The following is a 24,035-nucleotide window of genomic DNA, read 5'->3' as shown; positions in this document are numbered from 1 at the left end:
AAAATGAAATAAACGTGATGGAGAATGATATACACTAAGCTTGCCATGGCATCAATTATGCATCATAAGCATTAGAATATTTGGCATTAAAGGAATGGTACAGTATGTATGTGTTTTTGAACGGTAATTTTAATCCAATTACATGTATGTAGAAACATGATTATGGCATCTTCTTTGAAATATAGACCATTTGGATTTTAAATGACATTCACACAAAAATGGCGGAATTCGCATGACATTCCAGAAAATTGACAAGAGTTCATTGCAAAATGATGTTCGGAACTTTTTCATTCATGAATATATCAGGGTCTGAATTTCTGACTTACAAATGGTTCATATAATAAAGAAGATGCTTGAAGTACAAACATCATCAGGTATTACATGTACATGTATCTTCTTTGGTTATTGGATGAGTACATTCATTTCAATCCTCTAGTTTTCAAAAAATATATTATAAAGGGATCAATGGTTATTTATATAAACGCCACGCAATCAACAGCCAACCTCTCCCATAGGGCCTTTATATACAAACATTAGATTCATGCCTATGATTATAAATTGCACAAATCAAGAAATTGTGATTCAGTAACTAGACAACAATAGTTCAAATCACCTATTTAGGTTTCTACTGCCACATCAATTGAAATGGAGGACAAACAAAACACCCATACCCGAGGCAGCCTTTAACCCCCACGACAGCACCAGAACCCATCATCAGGGTACAGTTTCCCATCACATCTCCCTCGGTCAGGAAACTTAAGATCCCAATCCATTTCCGGCGTATCTATTTTTCTCCCCTCGCATATCAGACTTCGACAATTTTCTTTTCCTTTCGATAAAACTCAACCCTCAGAAATACATTATTTATTTTTCTGGTCTGCCTCGAGTGGAAAAATAATAACTTGACAGCAGTCACTGCACGGACATTTGAGATCTACTTTTTCTCTTTATTTTGTTTTCTCTTCTTTTTTTGGAGTCAAGGATAAATTGAGATACCTCTATGAAACCTTTAAAGGCACAGGGGTGGATTTCACAAAGAGTTAGGACTAGTCTTATCTCGAGTTAGGACCAGTTACTCGTCCTAACTTAGGACTATACATGCAATTTGTATATCTCCTAGGACTAGTTCTAACTCTTTGTGAAATCGACCCCTGGACACATTTGGTAAAAGTCAAAGAGCAGTATTCCCACTTGGTGTATACCAACATACATGTATGCATAAAATATCAAACCTGTAATAATTTGAGCTCAATTGGTCGTCAAATTTGCAAGAGAATAATGAAAGAAAAAACACCCTTGTTGCATTACTTTGCGTGCTTTCAGCTGCATAATTAAAGGCTTACAGCTTAAGTCTTTTATTATTTGAGTGAGGAATTATACCTCTTTCTCAAAAAACTACATTACTTCAGAGAGAGCCGTTTCTCACAATGTTTTATACGATCAACAGCTCCCCATTGCTCGTAATACAAATTCAGTTTTTAGTATTTACCAATAGTGTCCTATGCCTTTAAAGGTTCGAGAAAAAAATGAAGCTTTTGGGTGCAAAGGATTTTAAAAACGTCTTCCGTGCCTTCTCACAAGACGTTGACATTTTAGTTGAGGCACTGGGGTAAATAATACCTAGGCATAATTTCCACTGATGCTTTTAACCAGAGGTGTTAAGGTGGATGAAATTTTGACATGCAGGGGGGGGGGGGGGGGAGAGGGAAGGGAAGAATTCTCCGTTAATAATAAGGAAAAGGTTTTTGGGATGGTTAACTGTACATGGCACTTGATTTGATTAATGTAGAGGATAATATGTTACAAGTCATTTCACTCTGTGTAGGGAAGGCTAGGTACTGGTAAATATCCAGAGCTGACAACTTCACAATTTAATGAAAGTGCCTTCAGTGATACAGCCCCTTAAACATAGCCAAATTTAAGGTAAATGACCTAAAATTGATACAAAACCTTTTTTTTTTTTTTCTTTTTTTTTTCTTTTTTTCTTTTTTCGACTACAAAAAAAGAAAGGATATTTCTGTAAACAAGCTATGGAAGTATTTATATACATAAGAAGCAAATAAACCAAGAAAGACAAAATCCTGTAAGTGAACATTTTTTCAGCATCTCCCAATGAACGCCTCTTTAAATGTAATTAGCATAGCGTCCCTTAATACCCTTTTTTGCAGAGCGGGTCACATTTGCATCTTGCAATCAGGAAGATTTTGTACAACAGTTAGAGAGATCTATTTTGGGTTTACGGGGTAACACCATGTGTGTGTATACTCGCTGGGAAGATTATGTGCTTTTTTAAAACTTGCCTGACCGTGGAGTAGATTTGTGGGAATTTGGGAGAGAGATATAAAAAATTACAATGTACATTCAGCGTAATTGGGAAAAAGTTTCCATATTCAGGGAGATTGTCAAATTTGTTCATTAAAAAAACGTGGAAACATTGGTTTATATTCAGGGTACTTTCTGCATAATCACAGAGAGTGGGCCACTATATGAGATCTCTGAATGAAAATGATACGGCGTGGTCTCCACTAATGTGAAGCCTATCAATGATCATTGTCAACTTCAATCGCAACGTACAAACAACGGGATTGATTTGATTTCAGAATAATTCTGTCACTCGGTGGAAGCTTTCCTTTACATCCCTGAACGAGCCAATAATGAAGTTCATCAGAATTTATGTTTTCATCTCTCTTTCAACAAAAAATTAATTCACCATGCAAATGTGAACAATTAAACTCGATGGCACTGTTAATTAACGATGGAATTTCTTGACCCAATTTTTTTCTTCTTTTTTTTTCTCTTTTTTTTCTTATTAGTTTTGGGTCAGTGGTTATCCCTGTCAAGTCAACCACCAATAATATTTTCTTTTTTTACTCTCTCTCTCTCTCTCTCTCTTTTTAATAAATATAAAATGAGAATAACGGCACTTGGTGGAAAAAATAAAGTCAATAAACTTATTTCAGGTAGATTTATTATTTCAACTATTATTTTGGGATGAGTGGTTTCTTTGATAAAACTCAATTATCAGATCTGTAGGGTGAACTATTTTAAAAACATATTAAATTTTAAAGTGAATATTTGACTAAATATATATTTTCTGTGATACATTAGTATCATCGAAGCGTGCTCACAGAAAATAATTGGCTTTATAAATGTATGAGATTTCCTACATGTATAAGAATTTTATATATTTTTATGATTGATTTAAAATCCAGAAATTAGAATAGTGACAACTATCAAAGGCCATTGCACTTGGACTTTGTGTATCACGACCTCAGTTATTTTTGCGGACATCTTTTCCAGAGGACAACTGTAAAATCGCTTTGTACTTTGTTTATATCATGTATTTCTAGATTAATATGGCATGACATGGCCAAGAAGTCATAGCCAAGCAGTCTGGCATACACAGGACTCAAGCTCAAGCGTTTCTATTAAATCTGCAGAGTGTGGGTTTGAGTGCTCGGTCTTGACACTTGTGTCTCTAAACATGACACTTAACAATTATTGCTCCGTCATTCGGATTGGACATGAAGTTGCAAAGCCTGTGTTGTGTAATGCGCATAAAAGAACTCACACACTTATCGCTCAAAGAAGGGTTTTGTCCCAATATTTTCTGGAGTAACCACTTTGAGACGCCTGGAGAAAAAGCACTGTATAAAAGAACGCCCGGAGAAAAAACACTAAATAAAAGAACTGAGTATCATTAATATTCTTAATGAATGTTGATTTGTATGACTTACAAGGTGCAGAAATATAAAGAAATTTTCATATTAGTCAAGAAGAACAAAATAAATTTACAAGAACCAAACAGACGAATAGAAGATCCTGAAATCCTGGTAAACCACAGACTTGAGTTAACTTTGACCACCATGCCCCAGAGGTCGGTCATAAAAAAAAGTCATGAGGAACAAAATGAATTAAAAATAGGTAAACGAGGACGAATGAACGACCCTGAAATCTGTCACAAACTAATCCTAATAAACCCCAGACTTAGTTTAACTTTGACCACTTGGGTTAACTTTGACCATCAATGTCAGAGGGCAACTGTCCGATAGGAACCGTTTCTCATCGTTTAACATCCTCAATTAGAAAGCCGACAAGTGCTTAACGCTTTAGTGCTTACAACTTCGGACAAGCCAGTCAGCGCGCTATGATTTATTAATCAGGATCGCACACACGCTGAAATTGCCACTCATGAATTTGTGATTGGCGCATTTGTGGATTCAACACTTCCAGCTGAAGCAGTAAATCATTGGGATCTTAGCGCTAGAGTGTTCTGTCATGTATAATATACTTGGGGGTTTACCCTCCCCCTCTTACCAATAGGGCTAAACTCTTTCAAGCCAACGTTGTTCAAGTACAAGTACATCTGATCTATTTTATGCACTCGAAAAGCGCCATTATCGTGCGTAAACGCTCTTTTTATGTACTCAAAAAGTGTCATTAATCGTAAGCCCTCTTAGCAAAAGGGCTTAATTTTTCACTTGTAAGGTAATTCATGTACAATCTGTTTTATGCACTTGAAAAGCGCCATTATCATAGGTGTATGATTTTTTTTTTTTTTTTATGTACTCAAAAAGTGTCATCAGTCGTAAACAACCCACACATGTTAACACAAGAGGGCATTACCACTCGAGATATACTGTTGGCTTTGAGATGAACATGTACTAACAAGGTACATTTTGGTTGAATCACAGGGAACTTTGCTGTGGAGAAGTAATGTAGTGTACTTGGGGATTTCCCCTCCCCCCCCCCCCCCCCCTTAGCAATAGGGCTTTAATCTTTCAATGCCAAGGTCGTACTGTACGATCTATTTTATGCACTCAAAGTGCCATTTTCGTATGTGAACAATCCTTTTTATGTATTCAAAAAGAGTCATTAATCTTAAGCCCTCTTAGCAATAGGTCGTACATGTTCAATCTATTTTATGCACTTGAAAAGCACCATTATCGAAAGTGTATGATCTTTTATGTACTCAAAAGTGTCATCAATCGTATATGTACTGTAAGATCCATTGATATTCATGTACATGTGTTATCACAAGAGGGCATTATCACTTTGGGCATGTACATGTAGGATGTGCAATTTTAATATTTCAAGGGATGGGTCGTTATATTTTCTTTCAACTAATGACAAAAACATTTCTTACAACTAATGATCGAAACATTCTAACAGCAAAACAACATCCACAAGAGAGAGGGGAAAAAAAATTGAAAAGGAAATGGCCAAGAAAAACAACAAAACAGATGAAATCCAATGAGATAAATGATTTTAAAAAAACACGGGAAGAGCAGCAAAAAGTAAATAGAAAGGGAGCAAAAAAGGGGGTTTGTTAGAAATGGTAAAAACTAACAAACACTGTTATTATAAGTAGATGAGATATTTTGTTTAGCCATGATTCTTCTGATTCCAGCTACATGTACATGTACACGCATTTTGTGTTAATCTACATCATTGATTGGATCCAGCGATGCGAGTAACGTACAAAAATGAGTACATGGGTACACATGTACACAAGTCACAATTATGATATAATTTTTTATACGGGTTATGAATACAGACCCAACAACATATGGTGAAGATTCACATTGTCACATTCGGAAATGAAACCAACCTGTCATTCAAAAACCACCTGGAGGGTTTCTTAAAGGCAAAGTATTCTTTGGGTTTTTGGGAACCATTTGATTGTTTTAATCCTACTTAAAATACAGATGTATGCACTTAAAGGCAGTGGACACTATTGGTAATTACTCAAAATAACTATTAGCATAAAACCTCACTTGGTGACGAGTAATGGGGAGAGGTTGATAGTATAAAAAATTGTGAGAAACGGCTCCCTCTAAAGTGACATAGTTTTCGAGAAAGAAGTAATTTTCCCCAAATTTGATTTCAAGACCTCAGATTTAGAATTTGAGGTCTCGGAATCAACCATCTAAATGCACACAACTTCGTGTTACTGTGACAAGGGTGTTTTTTCTTTCATTATTATCTTGCAACTTTGACGACCAATTGAGCTCAAATTTTCACAGGTTTGTTATTTTATGCATATGTTGAGATATACCAAGTGAGAAAACTGGTCTTTGACAATTACCAATAGTGCCCACTGTCTTTAAACTAACAAGTGAAAGTTTCAATTCAAAAGGTGGTCACGTTTTTGAGCTATCACCCCCCAAAAATGGAGCTAAAATTATTCTTCCACGTAGAAAGAATAGTCACTTATGTGACAAATATGCAATCTGAGAAGATACTGACAGAAACGCCTCCCAGATTCAAATGTCGGGGCATCTTTTTACATAACCACATTACTTCAAAGTGAAATATTTCTCAAACTGCTTTTATACTATCAAAAGCTGCTGTAGGCTTTCTACCCAATCGTTTTTTATTGCTATTAACTTTAAGAGTGATTACTACCAAATATAAACTCGAATTCCAATTAACATGAGGTTGAGAATTGTAACTTTTCCCCCGCATTCATGAGGACTGACTCAATCTGTTGGAGCGCCTCTTTAAAGACACTGCCTGGACATTATTGGTAATTGTCAAAGACAAGTCTTCTCACTTGATGCATCTCAACATATGCATAAAATAACAAACCTGTGAAAATTTGAGCTCAATCGGTCATCGAAGTTGCGAGATAATAATGAAAGAAAAAACCCCTTGTCACACGAAGTTGTGTGCTTTCAGATGGTTGATTTCGAGACCTCAAATTCTAAACTTGAGGTCTCGAAATCAACTTCGTGGAAAATTACTTCTTTCTCGAAAACTAAGTCACTTCAGAGGGAGCCAGTTCTCACAATGTTTTATACTATCAACATCTCCCCATTACTCATTACCAAGTAAGGTTTTATGCTAATAATTATTTTGAGTAATTACCAATTAGTGTCCACTGCCTTTAATACCTGAAACTGCCAGTTTCGCCTTCAGTCAGGAGAAATCAAATTTACACATTGTAACCAAGTCAATGTTCAGAGATATTAATCAAATTTTCCACGCAAATGGATTCCATTGTGAGACTGCCACATGGGACCTCATAAAAATTGCATCTCACAAAAAGAAAGTCGTCTCATTCGAAGAAAAATGGGTCACCAGAATGCCATGTTAATGTCATTCGAGGTGTTTCAATCAAACATACTTTAAAGAATGTTTGTACTTGTTATAATTATTTTTAATGTTTCGTTTGTGACTCGTTTACAGCTTGTTCCTGGGTTTTTTACCCACTCATTCTTGCTAGGGAGACAACCTTGTTACACAATAGTTTCTGATTTGAAAACAATTTTGTGCTTTGAAATTATGCATCACACATTTTCAAAAATGTTGTTATTAGTGGGACATAGTCCTTAGTCCCCCCCAAAAAACATTATTTTTCCCCTCCAATCATGCTGTTGGATTTTGATGGGCTGAGGCAGGCAGACTAGGGTTCTAAACAATAGGTCTTGCAGCTCAATGAATATTTTTCAAAAATGCTTCATTTAATATTTTTACCAACACAACATAAACTTGGGTGTGATCCCGGCAACACAGCAGTTACATGAAAATGTTGCATAGCTTCTGACTGGCAACCCCGAACAAAGATATTGACAAAAAAAGGGAAACGGCCAGAATTAGGGTTACATGTACAGTAGATGGCTTGGCATATTGATCAGATGGTCATAGTTTCAAATCCCGCTCTAGTCATTCTTTTAATATTTGTTGAACTTTAGGGAGGAAGTTGGGACTTAAGAGCTTTGAAAGCTTACAGCAGTAAATAATCCAAAATAGATGTCCTTGTTGTTTTTTGTATGCGCCTTGAATGGTTTTCCGGAGATGTGCACATTTATTATAAGCCCATATTATTATTAAAGGAACACGTTGCCCAGTTGGATCGGTCGAGTTGGTCTTTGAAAAGCGTTTAGTTATAAAATGCTTTGGTTAGAAAGATGTTTTAAAAGTAGAATACAATGATCCACACAAAGTTGCCTCGAAATTGCGCGGTTTTCCTTTTACTTTGAGAACTAACACCGTCGGCCATTTATGGAAGTCCAAAATTTGGCTCCCATAAATGGCCAACCGTGTTAGTCAATGAGGTAAAAGGAAAACCACGCAATACTTGTTAGGATCATTATATTCTACTTTTAAAATATCTTTCTAAACATGCATTTTATAACAAACGGTTACAAACGCTTCTCAAAGACCAACTCAACCGATCCAGGGCAACATGTTCCTTTTAAGACTTCTTATTGACTGCACGGACTTGCTTAATTCTTGTGTTGGCTATATTAAAATTATGACACTACCAGCCCAGCCTTCTTCATTTCATTTCATTTCATTTCATTTATTCTGGTTCTGAAGCCAAGAACTCTCAGAAAAGCAAGAAGACAAGGAAGGAAGGTTCAATTTAAGATGTGGGAGGGAAACCCTACAAATCCATTACAGGGGAAACCCATGCTATCAGGTAGGGACTGAAAATAACAAAAAAAATCCACATTGGCACCAGCCAATATACCTTTATCACGCTGTCACCATCTTGAACATGTTCCTTGTTTCCCATGACAGTAATGAACGCTGTTATTCATTGCCCATGGCACCAGACTATTATTTCGTCCAGCCTCAGTTTGGTTACAACGAGTTGGAATGGAGTAAAATCAAGATGACTACACACCGTGATAAAGGTCTATTATGTCCAGAGAGTATTTTTAGCCATAAAATGAGTTAAATCTTGACTAGAAAGACAACTTGGACTTTGTGCCTTTATATAGCATGGCTCCAAAACTATTTGAGCCCTTCACAGGGTTATTTGTAGTATTTATTCCAGCAATGACAGTGATAGTAATTTTATAAAAATCCTGCACATCAACAACATCCAAGGTCATGAAATGTACACGGTTGGTTGCTGTAATGACGAATCCACTAGCCTGCACTTCATTTATAACAGATCGCTTCCGACTGCCCAACCATGGGATATCCTATGGCAATGTTGCCAACCACCGAGGTCTTGTGCTGTGGCAACTGCATCGGGACTTTTTCTTTTCTTTTTTTTCTTTTTTTTCCATAAACTATTCCAGGGACATCCCATGGCATGATCGGAAATGTTGTAATGTTCTGAAGGGACATGACAGACGTTGGGGATAGTTCGTTAAAGGCACGCAGTGAGAAAAAAAGAGTTAATTTTTTCTTTTATCAAATCTTTTCAGTAAAAATATCAACAGAAGATATGAAACAATTCTTAGTTTTGTGTCCACAAATTGGTACAACCTTGGCAAATTTTCTGTGTGGACATGACCTCTACTTTGACCTCTTTATACACATTGAAGGTCAAATAGTGTGGCCATTTGCTTGTAACTGTGATGTCATTCCACAATATGCTACATTTTAACACCTACTTCACAAAGAAGTGTATGGATGGGAAATGCATCAACAAATTTAGTTTTGTTGTCCTTCAGGACTAGCTATAAATAATGAGTTCTTGACATCCGTTTCACATATGTTTTCTAAAGGCCAAAGGTCTTGTTAAAAACGTCCGATTTAGTCATCGCGATTAACCCATGAAAGGAGAGAATTTAGGTTAAATTATATGCAAAAATATGCCAACTTTGAAGCTGAAAGTACAAAGACCTGGACCCAATTTCATATAGCTGCTTTTAAAGAAGTAATTATACTCCTTCAAAAAATCCCTGCTTAGCAATAATGAGCAGGATACCAGTCACAAATTGTACATCATGGGTTTTGGGCTGGTAGCCATGTTCTGATTCGCATAATTTTGTTTTGCTTAGCTTAAATTTGTGTGCTTTAGCAGCTCTATGAAATTGGGCCCTGACCATGCCACCAATGCGTGTTGCACTGACTTACCAGCAGGATACCATGATAGAAAATCATTCTCTTTCTTAGAGACCATCCGCCCTTCCCAAACCCCCTATTTAGTGTAATGGTACTTGCCGCTAATACTTACTTTCCAATGTCTGTGGGTAGGTTCTCTAGGGTGACATCATTCAGTGTTAGGTGACTGAGGTTGTGTAGTTGTGTAAATCCAGCTGGTAATCTGCAAAGAGAAGAGAATTTCAACACTTTTAGTCAAACAACCTTTAAAACATTTTAGTCGTCCAGAGAAATATTATTACTATCAACTGATCTGAAAAAGGGGAAATTGAAAGTATTAGTAACGAGAGAACCAATCGTAATACAATTAATAATAATAATAATAATAATAATAATAATAATAATAATAATAATAATAATAATAATAATAATAATAATAATAATAATAATAATAATAATAATAATAATAATAATAATAATAATAATAATAATAATAATAATAATAATAATAATAATAATAATAATAATAATAATAATAATAATAATAATAATAATATGCATTAATATAGCGCTTAATACATGGCTTCTAAGCGCTAACATATAATGTACATGTAGTGTTTCGCTGGTTACATTTGAAATAACAAAGTTATGCATAATTATTAAGTCAGGCAGAAACCCTTTTTTTTTTTTTTTTAATGGTTTTGTTTGAGACTTTAGTTGAACTGCATGCTACCAAGTGTTTTTCACTTGCTGCAATGAACAAAAAGCGACAGTGACTTTGGGATTTTGCAAGTGCTGTTCTCTTTGGGTGTACATATTCCGACTGAATGCAGGCGTCGAAATAACCCACAGCATCCACAGCAATTGCTGCGGTGCCCTGTGCTTTTGCTATGGGGCCCTTTGCAAAGTTCCAAAATTACATTTTCCTCATAGAAGTGCCCCATGTCGGAGGAAAATAGATGCGCCCCTCCAAGAGCAAACTTCAAGGCTTGTGAATGTACACGCACACCAGTGTACACTCATGCGAACAAGCGCATCTTGTGTAAGCTACGACCACTTTAGAAGTCCGTAGGGCATGATCACGTTCGTGTACACGTACCACAAATTCATCTCGAACAATGGAACCGGCCAAGATCCATGTCGCCAAAAATGAAATGCCGTGTAGGGAAGTGTTTAATTTCACAGTCATACATAGCATCAAAAACCCAATCAGCCAGTGTAGCCGTACAACATCTAATTACAGCCCGACCTTGGCGGTAAACCACGCAATAACTCCACACACGCAATATTGAATTTTCTCAAAATGGATCGTTCATTCTGATTGTTGACTGGTAATGTTAACAATGTTTTTCAAATTACAAAAACAAATTTCATCAATTTACGCTTTGAGTACTTGCTGCTCGTTATATTAAATCAATCTAGAGCCTTCTTAAAGGGGAAGTGCAATTTCAATCTCAGAAACTTTCCTGCATAAAACATTTCTCAGATTGTGTATTCAAATCACGGATTATTCTTCCTGCGAGGGCATTTACCATTCAAGATTTTCAGTGCTACCTCAAAAACGCTACCACTCTTTAAAATGAAACTTTCACAAGTTAAGTTTCATTGTATTTATATAGGATTAAAACACTCAAACAGTTCTACAAATCAAAGGTATACTTTGCCTTTCAGATGGGTACTGGTACATTATAAATGCTCCTCATTAGTTTTCTTTTTTCATAGCTATGCAAGGAAAAATCATTCACCATGGATGTTACACCTAGTGAGCATTCACATAATTTACCCCTCATTTTTTCCCTACGTGACAATTACAAATCCCGCACTTTTGCCTTTAATTCGTCTGCATGCTGCCTGCAGGACCGGATATTCGCCGCCCATAATGCAGTGTTGACTATAGACCCAGCGTAGAAACATCCCCCCTTCCAGCAAGCCACTAATGTCAATATGCATTTCCAATAGAGTAAAACCTCCGCAGCCGCCTACTTTGAACATCTGGGTTGTACTGGAATGCGACTATACATTTCCTGCTCTAAAGGAAGTAGGGGGTGGGGGTGATCGCCTGGGTATAATGCCAACCCCACTTGATCAAGGATCCGATAATTCTGTTTGGGGAGCCTAGGGGAGGGTAAGGAGGGGGGATGGTGAGTTATCAATAATGCAAGTTGTGGGAGGATGTCTGCTGGACGCCCCCTCGGCGCCCCCTGGGTCAGCCTACCACATGTCATTTTGCAATGTACTCGGGGAACGTGTGTGTTTAGTAATGTAGCTACTATGGCAGAGTGTTTGCCAGGACCCAATTTCATTACCCTGGCGAGGTCGACGAGTATTTGCTTCAACGAAAAAGCAGGGAACCAGTTGCAGCTATGGGAATTGAGATGGCATTTTTAGGGTGGTAACCCGTTTCTAGCGAACTGGATATTTTTGTGTAATAAAAAGAGCGGCTTCGACCAGGGCCCAATTACATAAAAAGCTGCTGACTGTACATGTAGCAACCAAAAATTTGCTTCATAAGCATTGGTCATTTTGCGCATTCATCATTGATTTGGATTGTTATGTCAATAATTTACATCCAGTATAAGTACCAAAAGGTTAGCATACCTTTTTGTGTACTCACGGTTAGCAGCGATAAAGTATGAAAAAGAAACTCAAACAGTAACCACAAAATCACATTGCAACCAGTAACCTATATTTCTTACATACAAGGAATGTATTTCTTCGCAAATGAATTGTGCTTACCAGCTTTGTGAAATCAAAATTGGGGGTAAGCAAATCTGATTGAAATCAAACTGTTTATTTATGCTCGTGGTTGATACAAGTTGAGCCAGACAGTCTGTAATCAAACTGTAATTAATTGTCCACTTGTACAAGCTGAACGAACAAGGGTCTACAACTAGACTTGGCAACCTTTGCAACACTTTCCAGGTTGCGATTGAGTACCTGGCTTACAGCCAACCATCAGACAATGATGTGTAAGTATGCATAACTATCTGCAATAAATACTCCCTGACAAACGTCTTTGCCAAGGCAAACATTTGAGTGAGACACCAGTTGCACCAATGCAAACTTAATGTCATTTTTTGATGGTAACCTACTTCTGTTAAGCAATACTTTTCTAGGCTTAGCAAGTTTTTGTGCTACAGGCTTTATGAAATCATGGAGGGAGGAAGAAAATATCGAGGGCTTGGAAACCGGTGGGACCTCAACAAATGGGGTGTTGAGACCTACAACACTATATTTGTTTTTTTTTCAAATGATGGATCATTACCTGAAGATGACCATTATGACACTGTGTGCATAGACCTTATGCACATGACGTCATTTCAGTAGGGCGCCCTCACTTAGAGGTCAAAAGGAGGTTGTTCATTGGCCATTACTGAGTGCCGCGCGTATTGAGTGCGTCTCGATTGTTTCGTCACTGTTTTTCCTCTAAGATAGCGGCTGGATGACGCCAATGCATAAGGTCTATTATCTAAATGTGCATTAATAACAGTTCAATGTGTTGAAACTACATCAAATTTATAACCCAAACAACTCTTACAAGTACAAAATGAATTCACAATCCTTCACCAACAAACACATTTTCGTTATATTAAGATTTTCCCAAACACAGAGACACAAACCAATCTGTTGTATAAACATGGCCTACTTACATACATGTAGTCAAACAACATAATATATTTTTTTAAACCGTTGCTTCCCCTTCATCCATATTTATTGCCCTGAGATTCTAAGGAGCTATACAAGTCCTGCAATCTTGTGGATTTCTCCCCAAAAATTCGAAACAAGGTACAGTTTAAATTTTTCGGGGATTTAATCATTCGCATTCCTACATTGTCTCAAGCTTATTTTGATTGAGGTAACCAAAATAAGCTACAGTGGGGCTTTTCAAAATTAGAATGCTTCTTCCATGACTTTGATTGAATTTCAGATGGAAATATTTCTCTGGGGGATTTGTACCAGTTAAAACTTTATCAATTTCAGACTGCAACCAATCAATTTTTTTTGTTTCAAAGAGTATTTTAAACAGAAATATCTCTCTTGGGTCATTGGTTCGTAATTCATTTTCAAGATTTCAAATTGAAACTTCCTGATTAATCAATTTTTTTCTCCCCCCAAAAATGTACCAACCTTTTACTTTGTCTGAGACAAGAACAATAAAAAGACTTGCAAGTTCCCTTCTAGAGCTACAGAATTCCCACAAGGCTGCCGACCAGAGTCCAGTAATTAATAAAGGAAAGGTATACGTTTGGTAACCACTCTTAAAATTCATGAAAATAAAAAACTACGTTAGAAGCAGCTTTCGATGGTATAAAGCATTTTTATAAAGCTTTTTGAGAATCATTTCACTTCAGAGCAATGAGGTAGTGGGAAAATTTGAACCAAACTTTAATCTGAGAAGGGTTTCTGTCAAGATAAGTTTCTAAGAGTGTGTATTCCAATAACAGATTAGTTTCCTGAGGGAACAAACATGTAACTGCTCCGGATTTCCGGCAATATCTCAAAAAACGTGACAACTTTTTCTGATGGAATTTACACAGGTTAATTTTATTGTATACATCCTACATTTACAGTCTGACTAAAACAATTAAAGGGTTCCAAATACACAAGGTATACGTTCCCATTAAAGGCAGTGGACACTTTTGGTAATTAGTCAAAATAATTATTAGCTTAAAACCTTACTTGGTAACAAGTAATGGGGAGAGGTTGATAGTATAATATGGTGTGAGAATTGAGTTGAAATGATGTAGTTTTCGAGAAAGAAGTAATTTTCCAAGAATTTGATTTCGAGACCTCAGATTTAGAATTTGAGGTCTCGGAATCAAGCATCTGAACGCACACAACTTCGTGTGACAGGGATGTTTTTCTTTCATTATTATCTCGCAATTTTGACGACCGATTGAGCTCAAATTTTCACAGGTTTGTTATTTTATGCATAATTATCTTGAGATACAGCAAGTGAGAACACTGCACACTAATCTTTGACAATTACCAACAGTGTCCAGTGTCTTTAAAAGCACAGGTCTGGTAAACACACAACTGCATGGATTAAAAATTAAGACTTTTATCTGAAATCAAATTCTTTTCTTAGTCTGCCTGGAGGAAAAAAAAAATAGACGTTATTTTTCTTCAGATCTGAAGTAATCACGCTCTTTGATCCACTTTTCTAGCATCGAGATTGCTGTTCCCAGAAGCTTCTTGGAATCAACAACTCCGTATACCAAAGTTGCAGGTACTATTTGTATGCTTTTACACACCAATCCATGATCATTATTGATGTCACAACACCAAAAACTTTTCCTTTTTTTCATGAGGTTTCCTTCAACTTACATGTATTGCAGTTCAGAATACCGAACAGCCCAACAACCCCAGAAACCTCAGATGCCATACACGTATAATTATGCAGTACAATGGCGTGTCCAAGCATTGCAATGAAGTAATACTAGTTATATTGGAATGGACAGTCGAGTTGATGGATTAAATGATGACAGAATGATATGAAGAGGTGTTAAAACCCTTGGGTGATTGTACTGAAATTATTGTTTGTTGCTTCAATATGAAGGATCGTGAGGTTGGTCATATTTTAGTAATCCTGATGGTCTGTGTTGAGCGACTGTCGGATTTGAGGTGAATTTTTTTGTCGGAATTGTGTCATTGTTGCTCTTAATTTTAGGAGTAATTACAAAACCCAGGCCTGATGCATGTACTTCACAGAGGCAACGAAGGTGATTGCCTTGGTGCCCTTGAAATGCTTCAGTAGAATTTTACAATTTCCTCATAGAGTACCCTTTACATTAGAGAAAATGCCTTGGTGCCCTTGCCCTTTCAAAAACGAAGTACACATGCCTGTAAAACCTATACCTTCCCTTTACACAACTCATTCCCTTCAAACCGCCATTACAGCCCGCTGCAGAATCCATCAGACCTGGCATATTGATGCCCCATCAAAAGAAATGCAAAACAGCATCCAGTTTGTGAAGCAGATTATGTTGTGCGTCTAGCAGACATGTTTCTGTGTCCACTTATATTACGCTACTGTCCTGCTGAGCCCTCCGCGCAAAACCGTAGCACAAGCGTGAAACAAAACCCTTTCAGTCTGCCTACATGCTAGTATTCACAGTGCGTTAATGTACTTTACTGTTAACGTTGCTTGTAAAATGAACTCTCTTTAAAGCCATTATACACTTTCGGGAAACAGCATTGTCCAAGTCCCACACTTCGTGTATCACAACTAATATATAAAATAACAAACCTGTGAGAATTTAGGTTCAATCGGTCATCGGAGTCGGGAGAAAATAACGGGAAAACCCATTCTTGTTTCCGCGCGTTTTGCCGTGTCATGACATGTGTTTAAAATAAGTCCGTAATTCTCGCTAACGAGAATTTATATTGTTTTAATGTTTTCTCCAAAAGTAAAGCATTTCATGGAACAATATTTCAAGAGAAGTCTTTCACCATTACCTTCTGTAAACCCTGTAAATTATTTGTAAATCTGTGTACTTTTTTTTTTTTCCCTGTACCGAAAGGGTATAATGGCTTTAAAGGATGAGAAGTGTGCGCAGCTGTGTTTTGTTTTCTATGAGAATATGTTTGTCCAAGCTTCTTTGTTTTCAAGAAACTTGCTACAGGGATTGGAACATCATTTGTTTTTGAGGAGAATGCATTCATTCCAATCTTCTAGTTTTCAAAAAATACAATTAAGACCCTATAGAAGGGATCATACATCATTGATTTTTAGATGAGTACATTCATATAAAGGGATGGTACATCCTACATGTATCTTTTTGACCAATTAATTCATTCCAATCCTCTTAGTTTTTAAGAAATATAACATGATGGTACATATCATTGGTTTTTGGAGAACACATTCATTCCAATCCTCCAGTTTTCAAGAAACATATCATAAAGGGATGATATATCACTGGTTTTTGGAAGAGTACCTTCATTTCTTCAATCCTCTAGTTTTCAAGAAACATATCATCAAGGGATAGTACATCATTTGTTTTCAGAAGAGTACATAATCATCTAGTTTTCAAGATTTAAACACGCCATAAAAGAATTGCATTGGTCATGTTGGTGCTCCTTAGATGCTCCACAACAAATTTAGCTTTCTCTCTATAGTGGCCTTGCCCTTGATTTATATTCTACAAATGTCTCTTGACACTAAATAAAACATGCACTGCCCCTTTAAGCGCCATAAACCATGTATTTTGTGCCTAAAGTGCTCCAATTGATCACCATTAGTCTAAATGCACCCATCATTGTTTATACTCATGCACTGCCTGTACTTGAGTCCCAGCTCTGTAGGACAACGATAATCAATAAGATGACAAATGGGCCTCAGCTGATTATATGCACTGCTCCCCCGGATATCTATTCCATTGGAATGTCATTAGACATGTAGCGGGGCACCAGTCTTGATTGGGAAGCGTGACGGCGTTGTGACCTTTGTGTAAATTTCATTTAGTGGATCTTGGCTCTGACGAGTACACACGCTTGAATCGCGGTGGACACGTGTGAGCTTACATGTATGGGGCATACAGAATTTTTCAAATTAAAAAAAAACATACTTTCTTTCTATCAAAAATGTGGGTGAAAAAAATGAAAATCAAATATTCAGTTTTTTTTTATTTTTATTTATAAGGGAAAAGGAAAATGACAAAATACCCAGCTGGGTATCTTTAATTTCATTCCTGATCATACTACAAAGTAAAAGACGGAAAAAGACACTGACTACATTTCGGAATGGAGACTTATAAACTAAAATCTGGTACATTTGAGGTGTAACTTTGTTCTTCAGTGTACTGCACAGTATAGATTATATTTCATGAATGAAGCTATTAAACATCTATTATATATTATGAAGCTATTCAATATTTAAAAATCTAAATTTAGAGTTGGGTCTTATGTGGGTCAAAACAATTTCACACAAAACTGTTAAACATAACTTTGACACAACTGGTTGACTATCTGAAAATAGCACAAAACATAACTTTGACATAACCAGTTTTCGTTTCTGTTTTTTTTTCTTCTTCTTCTTCTTTTTTTTCTTCTTCGTTGTGAAAACCATCGGTTAGTGAAAGAGTGCAATGTACTCTCATTTCTATCCTACATCTCCTCAATTAACACATGAGCAGTATATATACAAACCAACCCATTTGAAATAATCATCACATTTCATTGCCATGTTTTTATGAACCTTAATCCAATCGTTGAGAATTTTGTTAGTTATAACTTTATTTAAAAATGGTAACGAATATTTTGATATTTCTGTTTTATTACTTTTGAAATGTGTATTTCTGTGTAAAAAAAAAATTGTAATGAAATGTGCAATTCACCAAGAAAGTATTACCTTGCCCCGCCAAGAATGCAATATATGGACCGGGACATTGTTTACCATACATGTCTGTATGCGCATTTTATTACGCCTTAGGCCCGTATCCAATTACAATGCAAATCACACTTAGTACGTTTACCAGTTAATTCCATTAAGCGCAGGGTGCTGTAGTCAAGGAACACGGCATACGCTTTGCAATATGTGCCTGCCCTGTCAAGGTTTTCCAGCATTGCCCCGTAAAGGCAAAAAATACCTTTGGTTTTTTGGAACAAATTGATTATTGTATTCCCATATAAATGTAGATGAACACAATACAAATGAAAACATTTTATTTCAAAAGTGGGTTACATTTTTGAGCCCTCACCGAAAATACAGAGCAAATGGCAATGCGGGAAGAACAGTCCCTAATAGGAATACACAATCTGAGAAGCGTTACTGTTAGTAACGCTTCTCAGATTCAAATTAAGGGCAGGCCTGATACTTCACGGAGGCAATGAAGGCGATTGCCTCTGTATCCCCTGGTCATTGCCTTGGTGCCCTTGAAATGCTCCAGTACAAATTTGCAATTACATCATAGGGTGCCCTTTACCCAGGAGAAAATGCCTTGGTGCCCTTGCCCTTTCAAAAACGAAGCATACAGCCCTGTGAGGGGCATTAAAACCTATATTTGTTGTATATTTTACCACATTACTCCAAAATCAAATGTTCTAAAGAATGCTTTCTACTATCAGAAGCTGCAAACCTTTGTATTGCCGTTAATTTTAATACTGATTACCACAAGTATACTTTCCCTTTAAAACTGGCCGGCTGGCCAAATGCCAGCTGTAAACTCAAGAGGACCGGCCAAAATTCTTTCCACGTGGTCCAGCTGTCTAGTGCATTGCTTTTTCATGCTACGTGTAAACCACTTGTGATTGTTTATATGGTTTCAAACTCAAGTCCCATACAAAATGACATTCGCGAAAGAAAACCATGTTAACAAATATGGACTCGTGGAAAAGATGACATGATGAAATGAAAAACGAACTGATCCCGCTTGCCAGTTGCTGAAATCATTAACATGATTGAAGGCAATCCCTGGATTGACTTCTGCTAACTTCCATAGCATGTGAGTATCTCGGCAGGTTTTTTTATGTACATAATTTTCATGGTTCATAATGATCTCAGATGAAGATGTTGACTGCAAATAAAATACCAGCTCTGGAAACAAGCATATGTCAGAAAAGCTGTGTCAAGTGTGAGATCCATACAGTCAGAGGGGTCACATTTTGAATCGCGAATGCTATAAATCTGCCATGGATTTTTGTTTTTCTTACTCCTTTTTTCCCCTTCACAACTCTTCGTTAATTTGTGCAGGTGGCACTGTGCATATTTTATAATTTTAGCACACAAGTCGGCTAGACAGATTGCAAGCAAAATGTTTCACAGATTTATCATTTAACCTATTTCCAAAAAGCTTCCCAGCGATGTTCAAGCTATCCGAGGGGCACTCTGCATATTTTATTAAGTCGGTAAATGGATCCTCAACATTGGAAATATGAAATCCAATATTCAATATATTAAACATTGCCGATGGAGAGAATTTCAACGCCGTGCAATACCAACATTCAAGTTACATACAGGTATCATTTTTGGTGGGGTTTGTTACAAAACTGCTTACCTACATGTAGGGAAAATGTTTAAAATATTTCTGCAGCAAACAAATTAGGCCCATCAAATCTGTGAAAACCATCCAAAATATTTTGTATTATTCATAAAGTTTGCCCGCGCACAACTTCAAAGTACTGCTTTTACAAGCAGACAATTTTTAAGTGCTAGTAAAAATCCTGACAAAATTTTTTTTGTGACAAACACAATTTGATCTCAGTTGTTTTCACTATAATGTTAACCTTTAGAATTGTTCACAACTTGGGGATTTGAATTATTTATGTACTATCCTACATTTATTGATTGTTTTTGCTATTAATCTAAAGTACATATGTGCATGCATTGTTGACTAGATTAAAAAAATTAATGCCAATAAAAACTTTTGGTTTGAAAGCAGGCTATTGCATAAAGTGTTTTGAGAAAAAGTTAACTACAAAGTAATATAATTGTGTAAAGAGTTTTTAGAATCTCAGTAGCTTTCAAAGATTATTTTCCTGCATGGAAATATTAACTCTAGATTTTCAGCAAAATCTCCAAAACCCAACACTTTGAAATGAAATTTTCACATGCTATTTTTATTGTATACAGATCTACATTTATTTAAAGGCAGTTGACACTATTGGTAAATACTCAAAAGAATTATTAGCATAAAACCTTTATTGGTGACGAGTAATGGGGAGAGGTTGATGGTATAAAACATTGTGAGAAACGGTTCCCTCTGAAGTGCCTTAGTTTTTAAGAAAAAAGTAATTTTCCACGAATTTGATTTCGAGACCTCAGATTTAGAACTTGAGGTCTTGAAATCAACCATCTAAACGCACACAACTTTGTGTGACAAGGGTGTTTTTTTCTTTCATTATTATCTTGCAAGTTCGATGATCGAATGAGCTCAAATTTTCACAGGTTTGTTATTTTATGCATATGTTGAGATACACCAACTGTGAAGGTAGTTTTTGACAATTACCAATAGTGTACAATGTCTTTAAAGAATTAAAACAATCAAACATTTCCACAGACCAAAGGCATACTGTGCCTTTAAGAACCATCAGCCAAACATGACCTATTTCATGAGCTTGGGTTTCATGACACGCTTGAGGAGAAATGCGTCCAAAACAACATCATGCGCAAATTTTACAATAATTTGAGCATTCTTTGAAATTGCATTTTGTAACAGGATGCCTCTAAACTCCCGATGTTCAATTCAGGCTTCCCTCCAGGTATTTTTTTTTTAACTGTGGGGCATTCTCTTGACCCAAATTTTGGTCTAAGCCCATGGAATGTTTTATACTTGGTGTTTATCTTGGTTTTAAAAGCCTACTGTGCAAAACTGACTCTCTCTTCTTTAAATATTGTTATTCAAAATAAAATAAAAATAGAAAAGAGAGATTTTTAAAAGTCTGACAAAATTGCAATAAACAGATTCTGACAGATCTGTCAGTGGTTACCCAAGCCAAGAGGTTGTAAGTATGCAATATGGATTGAGAAATAAAGTTACTATCTTGCAAAAAAACAAAACAGTACAGTGGACTCTTGGTTGCTGAAAATGGCCAAATTATCTCTCTATGTTGTGATAATGTTGGAATGTTGTGATAAGAGGACAGCAACACAAAGAAACACAAAGCAGAAATGAGATTTGGGATTCAGAATATACTCTATTTATAAGCAGAACCTCATCTTAACAATGCTCTTTATATTGAGGGCCGACTGATATTATACAAATATTGACTGCTTCGAGTGCTATGGTTAAAACTATGCCTCCCGAGGTGATCCCAGAGCAATCTATTTTCCAGAGGAGAAGCCGAGGGAAAATAGAACGCTCCGGGGATCACCTCGGGAGTCATAGTTTTAACCATTGCACGAGTAAAAGCAGTCAATATTTGTTTTTTTAACATCCCAAACATGTATCAATATTTGTTTTTTTAACATCCCAAACATGTCTAAATACTGTACTATTAAGTTACAGACCTGAATGCTACAATCCACGGATGACGCGAATACAGATTGCAAAACTTTTACTGAGTGCTGCATGTGTAGTGTCATGTAATCCGAAATGGTTACAGACTATTAATCTATGCACTATAAGGCAGAAAATTGCTAAGGGGTGTTATAAAAACAAATAGTCTGATACCTTTATTTGCTACTCTACAGGAATTAAGGGCAATGCTGCGTCAGACCTATAATTTTAAAAACTCCCACACGTCCCGAATATCTAACATGTGTCGTTACCTTAAAGTATATGTAAATTTAATATGCTATTTAAAAAAAACATCTGCCTGGATATTTCCCTCCGGGCATTCCGGGGTAAAATAATACAATCTCACGGTAAACCTTTATCTACTGCATACTACTGCTAATGTATCTTTTGCTTTGTTTACTGTGTGCACTACATTCATGTAGTAGCAATAAGAAATGTGGATTCTCAACTTTAAAACTAAATGAGGACCAGACTACTTCGATCTTGTGGCCTCTGTAACTTTGATCTTAATTTATTTCCCATACAGAGGTCTAAATTCAGATAAAAAATCTGAACATTCTCAATGGGTCCATGGCTCGGGTTTTTACACTGGACCCACTGGTCTGAGGCCAGTGATTTCAATGACGGGCCAGTAAGCTCCAGACGGAGTTTTTTCTTTCTTTCTTTTTTTTTTTTTTTATTTATTCAACATCTATGTCTCAGAAGAATGATGTTCAAATGTTTAGTTTGAGTCTCACAAATATATTTCAATCATGCTGTGCTGTGTATCACACGTAAAACAGAACCGAGGTTCAGAGCTGTGATTATCATGTGTCCAACTGCTGACAGAAAACAACTTGTTTTAAGTGTGACTGTTGCAATGGAAATGATCAAAGAGTTGAAACCGGTTTATATCCAAATTTATGAGGTCTAGTCAAACGATCAGCCGACTCGCCCCCGGGCCGGTCGGAAACAAGTCAGTCAGACATTTAAATACAGCCGAGGAAGTCACAATTTTCGGGGGAGAGAGGACAAGAATATCTTAGATCAGATGGTGAGAGAAGAAGAAGAAGGAGAAGAAGAAGACCTTTTTTATTTTTATTTTTTCTTGCTCTTTTTAACGTCCAGATTGACAGAGCAAGATTCCTCTACTCTCGACACTCTCGCAGGTCGCCGGGGTCGCAAGTGGGGGATTGCATTAGCCTCCATCGGGACTGAATGTTAATGCAGTGCCACCGGCATCGCCATGGCAACAGGATCAATTCAATAAGACCCGGTGCAGTAATGTGCAGACTATGTCCGTAGAGCTTCATGTATAATATGGTATGTCCTGGCTACACGTAGCCCTCGCTATGAGTGCTCAGCAGTTCACTGTGCATGAATCATTCATGTACAGAATTGTCATCTGGAGAGGCTAACCAGCATTGCACATGTAGATTATTTGTATCGCTTCTTCATATCCAGTGTAGCAATAAAAAAAAGTAATTAACAACGCTACAGGATCAGTCGACCTTGTAGTATGCACTTTGACTGTGAATGACTAAACATGACTCGACACAACAGTTCTAATTTTCAAGCTTTCGAGAAAGACTCTGCTAGGGTCGAAACGTCAGGCCATTAACTATTTATTGCATTTATACTCTCGGTCCATTTGGTTGGTAAGTTGTTTGCAATCCCCAGCTAATTCTATTTTCTCAATTTTAAAGCTAATAAGCCTACACATGTAAGTAACTTCAAAATCTTAGTGAAAAATTAGCACAGCGCCAGTCCCAAGCATTACAAAATACAGGTTAGTTTGGTTGGTGTACCATTTCTGCTCAGCAATACTTCTCTGTGGGGGAAAAAAACAAAAACAATTTGGAGACGTATGTTTTGATTAATCATCCTGTTTTACATATTTACCTTGAGAGCGGGTTACCACTGAAGTCTACCATCGCCAATGCTTTGCAGTATTTGATATTGTCCGGAATTTCCATAATATCTGCATAAGTTAAAACGAAACGAATAATCAATTAGCAAATTCGCATAAATGCACAATGAGTTCGTAATAATAAATGGACACTATTTACACTTCTGCCAGACAGGTAATTTAAATTTGATCACACTGAGGTCAATGAAGATTGATCAGTTACTTTCTTATCAACACATTGTTAAAACTTGATTAGGGAAATTTGTCACTATTCACCAGCCTTATTTGTTAAGCCTTGTCAAAATTGTTTAAACTACCAATTTTCCCGTGATCATAGTGTGAAAAGGCTGGCGATCATAGTGTGAAAAGGCCAGCCTTTATTCCTCCGGGGGCAACCCTTG

At 36.7% G+C, this 24,035-nt stretch overlaps 1 protein-coding gene across 9 annotated transcripts in view; it reads right to left on the bottom strand.

Moving 5' to 3' along the window:
• LOC139949924 (protein scribble homolog) overlaps positions 1 to 24,035 on the bottom strand; it is a 121,165-nt gene that overhangs the window by 66,949 nt on the left and 30,181 nt on the right. For all 9 annotated transcript variants that reach the window (XM_071948500.1, XM_071948504.1, XM_071948508.1 and 6 more), the window contains exons 3-4: positions 23,628 to 23,706; positions 9,923 to 10,012 (exon numbers count right to left, since the gene is read on the bottom strand). In XM_071948500.1, the coding sequence (XP_071804601.1) occupies positions 9,923 to 10,012; positions 23,628 to 23,706 (169 nt within the window). The remainder of the gene's footprint in view (positions 1 to 9,922; positions 10,013 to 23,627; positions 23,707 to 24,035) is intronic.

Source organism: Asterias amurensis, chromosome 17 (genome assembly GCF_032118995.1).
Source record: "Asterias amurensis chromosome 17, ASM3211899v1".
Classification (NCBI taxonomy): Eukaryota; Metazoa; Echinodermata; class Asteroidea; order Forcipulatida; family Asteriidae; genus Asterias; species Asterias amurensis.
This window is presented reverse-complemented; position numbering and strand designations above follow the sequence as displayed.